We start from the raw sequence: 8,745 nt of genomic DNA on the forward strand, positions 1-8,745 counted from the left end.
CGAGCGATGACGCCAGTCAAGATGTGGTTGACATCATAGCACGACCCTTGTCAATCTGACACTTGTGGCTCATCTCCTGGAATATCAATGGAGTTGCGATAGCTCCAATGGGCCATTCACACGATACAAGGGATGCCTCGATTCGTATACTGGACTTGTATATGTCGCTTTCTGCACTTGAGTTGGACGGCACCAGCAACACAACGTGAGGTTATATATCGGTGCGGGGTATGACAGTATACTACTACAACGTTATCAATGCGCCTTGCCGCGCAGAAGACTGATCACTATCCGTTCACTACAACGATCTTGTCGAAGCCAAGCTTCTCGTCCGAGCTAGGACGCCACACCCTCCCATTCTTGGACAGCCCAAGCATTCGCTCCGCCTCGCTTCAACGCTCTCATCTCCTCTCTCCGTTCTTTCCTCGATTTCTTCTCTTTCTGAGGGACGTCTCTCACAGGTGCGGTATTCGGTTCGTCGGACCATGCGGCGATTTCGTATGCGTTTGCATGTTGTTCGGATTGAAGAGAGAGGGTGAGGAGACGTTGCCGTCGGAGTCGTTGGGTAGTTCGGATCCATGATGAGATCTGGAAGAGAGATACTTTAGCATAGGTATGGCTTGGAATCATTCTGATCCAGAAGCAGGAACGGACGTATGAGGGTCTAAAGGGTTGGACACGGAGGCAGACGGAACACTGTGTCAGAAGGGCAGAAGGGAGTGATGATCATGCGACAGACAATGAGCCGCCCGCTCAATAGAAGCACGCCTCACCGCATCCCATCCCTCCCCTTGCCATTCCATCCTAACCCTACCCAGCCCAGGACAGCCCCTCACCTCCCTGCCATTGCTCACTCGCCCGCTAGCTCGTTCGCTCGTCCCTCACTCACTCACCTTGAAGAACAAAACCAACGCTGTCAAAGCCAGAACGATCACACCCGCCGCAACAGCCGTCCTTACGATCTTACTAGTCGCATAACTATACACGTATCCAGATGTCGTAGTAGCTGCTCCAGCTGGAGAAGTCCCGGTATGGCTTGGGCCTTTATCGGTTGGGATACCGGTGGATACGGTAGTTCTCGTCCCGGCCGTTTCGAGTGATACCATCTTTAACAATTGACCGGTAAGGTGTCAGGAGCGCGTGCAATGTGAGGGATTCGGATTACACTGTCGACGTCGGGGCACTCCCGTTGGCTGTATGCCGCTCGCCCAGACAGAGGGTGGGAAGCAGAAGTGACTATGCAGCTGTCCTTGATGTTTCGGTTGCACACACAGAGCGGTTCATCCATACGAGACGAGTGGATGACAACGTAAATAGGTCTCGCGAATGGGTGGCAATAAACGACGAACTTTTAGGCTCGTGAACAAAGGCAATCTGGGGTCTTCTTCTTCGCGCCTAAATATCAGATCTATCCGACCCAATCCCATCAATCCTCCTTCTCGCGATATCATCAACTCCTTTTCACGCATAACATATCCCACAAATCTACACTCACTACTCGTCTCAGCATCTACCAACAACGCACGATGATCAGACCGACATTCGCCTCAACCCTGCCCCGTTCGCTCGCTCGTCAATCCCAAGTTCAGACCGTTGCGAGACGGTATGCTTCTCATGGTCCTTCGTATAACCCCCCTTCAGGATATTTGTTCGCAGAGAGAGTACGTCTAGTTCTTGCTTCGTGCGGTATTCGACAGATGGCCAGCTTGGGTATAGGATAGGCGCTGATACGATACGTCTTCTGCATAGCCAACGAAAGGTGGAAAGCGAGTGAAGGAATCATGGGAGTGAGTTCGCACTCCTTGTCAAACAGTCTCGCCATCCGAACAGCCTCCCTACCTCTTGAATACCTATCACACGGGACTTGAGCGGATTTGGCTCATGGGTAGGTGGACAAATTGCTGATACCTGCTCTTTGGATCACAGGAACATCTACTACATCGGCATGTTCGGAGGCATGGCACTCGCTGCTGTGATCTTGACTTACAAGCCTGACACAAGGTGGGTTTGGCTTGCTCATATAATGTTGGCTCTTCGTTTCATCGAAGGTCTTCGCTGATTTACAATATCACCTCCTCATCCTCTCTGAATTCGGTTCCTGTTTCACTTCACTTCGCCCCATCCCCTCGAACTACTTGTCCGCACCACGTCCACGATCGACTCTACCCCTTATCGCAATACCGCAATACACCCCAATTATCACTTCGTATCGCCTCGACCTATCTTACCCTCACAGCATCCAAAGCTGGGCTTTGAAGGAGGCCAAGGCTCGTCTCGATGCCCGAGGAGAAGAGTACGAGTACAAGCCCAAGTCTGCTTAGGCGGGAGGAGTAGGGTCGTACGAGGTGGCGGGGTGTTTCGATGCATCTTTTTCTTAGATTGCTGTTGTCGGAGCCACACTCGTTTCTGACCCTCCTCGTGAGGAGTACAAGGGATAGTCCGTTGGTCGGCTGACCCTACTAATACTGACCTTGACTATGTCATGGCTTCCCAAAACCACGAAATCACGCACAACAGGCAGACAACGAGGTGTATACAAATGCATGGTATCAAGTGTCAACCCGTGGTATCGAAGCCCGCGCTCACTCCATAGCCGTTCGTTTGCGCTTCCATTCTTCCGCTCGCAGTCTCCTGAGTCGCTTCTTCTCCTCTTCGTCATGATCTACGACCGTGTCATTCTGACCCTGCGCCTGTCTCTCTGACTGTCCATCCGACTTCTCTGTCTCTTCCTTGCCTGTTTGCGGTCCTCCAGAAGGCGGTGGCGGTGGTCCGTCAACCCCGTCCCCACCGTCATCGCCATCAAGAGGCAAAGGTGGTAAAGGCGGAGGCGGAGGCGGTGTCTCCCCTTCAGGCTCTCCCGGCGTACCCTCGTCTTCCTCCTCTTCATCCTCGTCAGAGTCACTCGCATAATCCCCCAACCCCCCTAATCCCTTCTTCCGTTCTTGATCCGCCCTCTCCTCTTCCTTCTTTCTCTTATATTCAGCCTTTGCCTTCTCCCATACAGATCTATATCGTCCATTTGGACGAAGGAACGAGAATCGGTCGTCGGTGGCGTGGTTCGTCAAGATGCGAAGTTCCAATACGGACGGATTGGGAGAGGAGAGGATGGCGCGGGCGGTGTGGGTTATTAGTTGGAGGATGGCAGGTGGGGGCTGTGGGAGCGGGAGCGAGCGAGTGCGTAGAGAGCAAATATGTATCAGTATGGAATGTTCTTATGACTCTAGGTGTTCAAGTAGGAAGTTTTGGATGAACGGGCACTGATTTCGTATGGCAGTGACATAAACAGTCATGGCAAGATGCGAAGGATAGCACAGGAACGATGGGACAACCCCAGTCAAACTCACCTCTTCATCAGATCCCCCTCCTTCGCCTGACCCGTCGCCGTTACCCTTACTCGACTCCCCATCCTCTCTCTCCCGCTCTCTCAATCTCGCCTCCCTTAGCCCCTCTATCCATCGTTTCTTCTTCTCACTCTCATACTTTTCTATATCTTCCGCATCGGAGAGATTGAACGTCTCCTCGAGGTCAGAAGGTAGGGAAGACCATGATGACGACGAGGAAGGAGTTGGCGAGGGCGATCTGCCGTACTCGCGCTGTTGAGAGGTTGAAGGTATCGAAGGGAGGAGATGGAGGATGTCGTGTCTAGAAAGACAAACGATATCAGTGTTGTGTTATGGGATAGAGTGAAGGAGCGAGGTGTACAATCTGCCAAAACCAATGGTGATTTCTCCTCCTCCGACCAGGCAGAGAATTGCAGCAAAGCCCAATGTCCAAGCTCTGACCAAACGGTTAGATGGTAGGAGGCTTAGAGCTCTTCGACCTCTGATCACCGCATCCTCTCATTCACGCCGTTGTTGTTCTTGTTCTATTTGAAGACTTCTCTCCCCCTTCGACGAGTCGCAAGTGGCAGAATACGAAACCTACCTATCCGCCCATATTTCCCCTCTTACACTCATCCCACCCTCATCCTCCACCTCCCCCGCATACTGTATCAGACCCAAACCCCTCCTCCCATCCTTTTGAGTCACTTCTTGCGCAAGGTCGTCTTGGTCGTAGATGAGCTGAGCTTCGTATGCTTGGATATAAGCGCTCGGGGGGATAATCGGAGTAGTGGTCGAACTACTTTGACCAGGGCGAGAGGGGTCGGAACGATATGGTCGTTTGGCTGGATTGTAATGATGAGGCGGTGGATAGCGCGGTGGCATGGCGACAAGCGAGCGAGGTTGTAAGAGGAGGGAGGGGGGAGTTGTGCTGCAAGATCATAGGAAGGGAAACGATTTGGAAAACAGCGCAAGTACTCATGTTGATTTTGGAACTCGAAAGTGGAGGGAGGATCGCACGGTGAAACAGGCTTGTTCGTGGCAGCAGTGCCAATACATAAGCTTACACCTTTTCTTTCCGGACCCCCGACTGACGACAAAATCAAGCTATTCTCAGAGCTCGAGGTCTATCCAGGTTGGGAAGCTACATGCAATGCTGTGATGATCTATGATATACTATTACACATTCTACTACTACCACCCTTACAAAGCATAACATTCCCCGTGGAAACCGACCCCGCCACATCTCACCCTCTCCGCCACTCCCAGACCCGCTACCGCATTCTTCGCTTCCATTACGATACCCTCCGGCCCACAAGCGACCACTGCCAGCCCACCTCCATGACCCGCTCCGACGCCATGATGGGGTATGTGACCGTCTTCGTTGCCTCCACTGGGAGAGAGCGAGGTCGACTCGCCTGTCTCGAGCGAAACGTCGCCCGGTAGTGGTACAGGTAAAGGGAGGGCTTCTCGGACTAGTTGAGCAACTTCGGGTCGGTAGGGAGATAATGTCGTGGTGGACGGGAGTATAGCAGGTACAGGAGGAAGAGGATTCGGTGGATCCGTTAGGTAGAGATTGTACGTGAGGTTTAGGGAAAGTTTTCGAGACAACGTGTGAAGGTGAAGTAATGTCGGAGACAGTGCTTCGATCGTAGCTATAAATTTAACCCAAAGAACGGTTAGTCATAGTCGTGTACCCCTTGTCGAGGGATTACTCACACATATCCTTGACCACCCACGCCACGTCCACCTGCCTCGGTCCTCTGCCCTTCTCTCTCACCCTCAACGCTTCTTCGATACCACCCAATATGAATGTGATTCCACTGCCCCCTCCTACTAACAACACATTTTCATACTCCCCTAAGTCAATCTTCAAGCCCCCATACGGTCCATCAATCATGACCTGTACTTGTCGACCTGGATGGTCCATTCCTCCGACCGCGGAACCACTTCCACCTTCTTTCTGCGCAGTGAGAAATCTTTCCTTCTCTTCGACATCGTCTCCCACTTCGAGCGTGTCGATATCGCGAGCCATCGTATGCAGCTTTCTCGTCCAGTCGCCTGCAACCTTGGCGTAAAGGATGATACCCCTCGGTGATGCAGAGAACGGTGTGGAAGGTGCATTGGTGATTGTGAAGGGGTGCGATTCGAAAATCCCCGAACCACGAAGAACACGAACAAAAACGTGCTGGGTGGGGAGCCATCCTGCATCACAGTCTGGTATGTGGATCTGGGATCGGTTCAGTCATTCAGCAATGCCCGAAAAAGAAAGTCATAGCCGGAACATGTCGAGACTTACCATCGTCAGAGTATCGTCCACTGGGACAAGGGTAGCGTCTTTCAGACGGTATCTGAACATGCGAACGAGAAGGCTGTTTCACAGGAGGTTATTAGCTAATCGCCTCAGAGAGCCGCGACCGTTGTTAACCCACTCATAAGCGTAGATGGCAACGCAAGGATAGATCCAAGGTCGACTGTATGGTGTGTGATACGAAATCGCCGCAAAGAAGCCAACAAAGAACATGACGCTGAGAGCATGTTGTTGATCAGCCACATAACCCCTTCACATGCTATTCTGAGACCTTTGTGACACTCACTGTGCCACCCAGAAAACCTGATAACATCGCCTTCTGACCGGTTTCAAACTCGTTATCACCACCATCCCCATCAGCGCATACGCCAATATACCTCTTCTAGACTTCGCCGCGTTAATCTGATCGTACTGGTTCGTAGTCACGAATTGGTGGATCCACATACCACCGTGGACGGTAGCAGTGACAAAGAGCGTTCGACCGGTCCATCGATGGAGGAAGTTGTAATGCTCGTACGAGAGAGAAGGGAGGAAGATGGGTAGTGGTAAAGGAGACTTGAGCGAAAGAAGGACGATGACAGGGAGTTGGGCAAGAGCGATGAAACCTAATAGCCACACCGACAGGTCAGTATAGAACTTCGTAACGCTCAAGGAAGTGGACATACCAGGTCGATTCGAATTCTGGGTCAATTGAGCCCCAACAAGGAAACACGCCACCACCGCTCCCATGTACCCTAGAACTATAACGATCTGAGATATACCCAGGGTGAAGTATGCTCGTCGACAACAATCCCCTACTTGACCTTTCCACCAAGTCAGATTAGGCATTGGTAATGTCCATAGTGTAAAGCTCTGGACCATCGCCTGAATGCCCATATACCCTCTCTCGAGGAAGGAACGTTGCTTTGACCTCGAGACCTGACTTCTGGGCAGTGTAGGAGTCGACGACGACGACGACGAGCAAGTCTCGTCGGATTCTCGAATAGCGAGACCGGAGTATAGTCGACCTATTCGATATGAATGGATGATATACGGGACTGAAAGGACAAGGGAGAAGGCGAGAACAGATGTCCATATTATCGTGAATTTGGTCTGCCATTTCGGGTCGATTGCATATGAGCTATAAAGGGGAAACACTAAATCAGCTAGGTTCGTTGGTCACATAGGAGGATAAAGGGATAACCCACTTGTAGATCTGCAACGACAATGACACGTCAACATGAGGACGTTCATACTGTATAGCCCAGAACCGCAACTCACCTGCAGTTGTTGGGGGATGGGAATGAACCCTCTAGAATTTTCTGTATGTGATGCCATGATTGGCGTCAAGAGGTCCTGCTAGCGGTACCGCAATCTATGCGAGTCGTACACCGGAACGTATCGTTGATCGTTAACTTCACAGCGGTGATCCTCCTTTTGGTTTAAATATCCGTCAAGGTCTCGAGCTAATCAAGCGGTCGGATAACCTGTTCAGTGAGATGTATCTCTAGAATAGAATCGTAGCAAGTCCTACCGTCTTCTTCTCATTGTATATTGTATCAAGTTATCCTCTGTGCGGAAGGATGTTGTACTTTGTGATGATCTATTTTGGTACTTGACTGATTACTGATTGGCCACTCTGCCACGTGGTGCTTGCATCAAATGGCCTCAGCATTGCGCCATTAATCGGAATCAGGCACGCACCAAAAGATATACAGATCGATAAGCTGATCATCAGTCACCAATGTTTACGGGTTTACGGTTATGCATCTTGCTGTGTCTTCTTATTCATCATCTACTACTCACCACGACACCGGCAGACATCACAGCAAGATGGAGATAGCGAGGAGTCAACAACATCATCCGTTCTGGGAGTTCGTGGTAGGAGCGTGCGGAGTGATCTATTTCGCTGCTTGGTCATACTCGTTCTATCCTCAGATCATCCTGAATTTCAAGCGAAGAAAGTGAGTCTTCGCACTCATCAACATCGACTTGGTTGACTTGCTAATCGTATATTCCCGCTGTGGTCCCACAGAACCACTGGCTTGTCCCCCGACTTCATTTACATCAATCCTCTCGGTTTCCTCGCTCTTACAATCTGGAGCTGGGGTGCTTACTTCTCCCCTATCGCACGACGTCAATACCAAGCACGACACGATGGTCATCTCCCCCAAATCTCAGTATCGGATCTCGCATTCTCCTTACACGCATTTATAATCTCCCTCATTACTCTTCTCCAAGTATGGTGGTACGCTCGTCGATCTACCTCTTTGACCGGTTTGGAAGAGGATGAAGAAACGCCTTTGATCCATGCTGAGGAGGATACAAAACCGTCCTCCTCGACATGGTCTTCGATCAAGGAAGTCGATATCTTCACACCGAGAAGCTCAATACGTCCATCCATACTCACGGATTTCGGTCTGGTGGCACTTATTATCTCAGCAGTTGTGGTTGCGATACTGGTTTGGACGAACAAGACGAAGACCGAATTTCTCGATTGGTTGTATTTCGTCTCGACGATCAAACTCATCATTTCGACAGTCAAATATGTCCCGCAGGTTTTCCTCAATCACAAATTAAGAGGGATGGAAGGTTTCGCCGTAGGACAAGCTATCTGCGTGAGTCGTCTACTCGCTTCATGGTCGAGGTGAGGCCGAGGCTGATCTCTAATTGTGGATATAGGATATCATCGGTTCAGTGTTCAGTTTCGCCCAACTCGTGATTTCGTCGATCTATATTGAACATGATCCTTCTGGAATCATCGCCAATCCAGCGAAACTTGGATTATCGGGTTTATCACTCTCCTTCGACCTCATCTTCCTTGCTCAGAAGTACTGGTTGTACAAGGAAAAGGATAGCGAACGAGCAACGAGTGCAGGGGACGAGGAATAGACAGTAAGAGCAAGTCTAGAGGTTGTATAGCGATCGAGAATTATGATTGACCGATAGATATGAACTTTTGTATCCACTCGCTATGATGGTGATCCGTACTAACCGTAGAACGAAGGGACTCTTAACCCTCTGCGCTGCCGATATGGTGACTCCCCTGACATATTCTGACCTGCCACTAAAAGAAATCGCTCCACACCTCGCCGCAGGCGACACATTACGCTTATGGACAATTGATTCAGACCC

At 50.7% G+C, this 8,745-nt stretch overlaps 5 protein-coding genes across 5 annotated transcripts; 2 read left to right on the plus strand and 3 right to left on the minus strand.

Moving 5' to 3' along the window:
- Window positions 1-336: 336 nt before the first annotated feature.
- On the minus strand, window positions 337-1,106 carry CI109_101856 (uncharacterized protein; the record flags this gene model as incomplete). Its single annotated transcript, XM_032008155.1, has 2 exons — window positions 337-588; window positions 894-1,106. 2 exons carry the CDS (start codon window positions 1,104-1,106, stop codon window positions 337-339), a joined length of 465 nt encoding a protein of 154 aa, XP_031857578.1.
- A 420-nt stretch (window positions 1,107-1,526) lies between these two features.
- Window positions 1,527-2,321, plus strand: CI109_101857 (uncharacterized protein; the record flags this gene model as incomplete). The annotated part of the gene is made up of 4 exons (XM_032008156.1): window positions 1,527-1,661; window positions 1,750-1,787; window positions 1,927-2,001; window positions 2,237-2,321. 4 exons carry the CDS (start codon window positions 1,527-1,529, stop codon window positions 2,319-2,321), a joined length of 333 nt encoding a protein of 110 aa, XP_031857579.1.
- Window positions 2,322-2,582: 261 nt separating this feature from the next.
- On the minus strand, window positions 2,583-4,205 carry CI109_101858 (uncharacterized protein; the record flags this gene model as incomplete). The annotated part of the gene is made up of 3 exons (XM_032008157.1): window positions 2,583-3,152; window positions 3,345-3,642; window positions 3,925-4,205. The coding sequence occupies 3 exons, from the start codon at window positions 4,203-4,205 to the stop codon at window positions 2,583-2,585; spliced, it is 1,149 nt and encodes a 382-aa protein (XP_031857580.1).
- A 318-nt stretch (window positions 4,206-4,523) lies between these two features.
- CI109_101859 (uncharacterized protein) lies at window positions 4,524-6,948 on the minus strand (the record flags this gene model as incomplete). Its single annotated transcript, XM_032008158.1, has 8 exons — window positions 4,524-4,975; window positions 5,040-5,550; window positions 5,620-5,692; window positions 5,753-5,848; window positions 5,918-6,236; window positions 6,297-6,751; window positions 6,819-6,826; window positions 6,892-6,948. The coding sequence occupies 8 exons, from the start codon at window positions 6,946-6,948 to the stop codon at window positions 4,524-4,526; spliced, it is 1,971 nt and encodes a 656-aa protein (XP_031857581.1).
- Window positions 6,949-7,443: 495 nt separating this feature from the next.
- CI109_101860 (uncharacterized protein) lies at window positions 7,444-8,502 on the plus strand (the record flags this gene model as incomplete). Its single annotated transcript, XM_032008159.1, has 3 exons — window positions 7,444-7,574; window positions 7,646-8,228; window positions 8,293-8,502. The coding sequence occupies 3 exons, from the start codon at window positions 7,444-7,446 to the stop codon at window positions 8,500-8,502; spliced, it is 924 nt and encodes a 307-aa protein (XP_031857582.1).
- Between the last annotated feature and the right edge of the window lie 243 nt (window positions 8,503-8,745).

The sequence above is a fragment of the Kwoniella shandongensis genome, chromosome 3 (genome assembly GCF_008629635.2).
Source record: "Kwoniella shandongensis chromosome 3, complete sequence".
Lineage (NCBI taxonomy): Eukaryota > Fungi > Basidiomycota > Tremellomycetes > Tremellales > Cryptococcaceae > Kwoniella > Kwoniella shandongensis.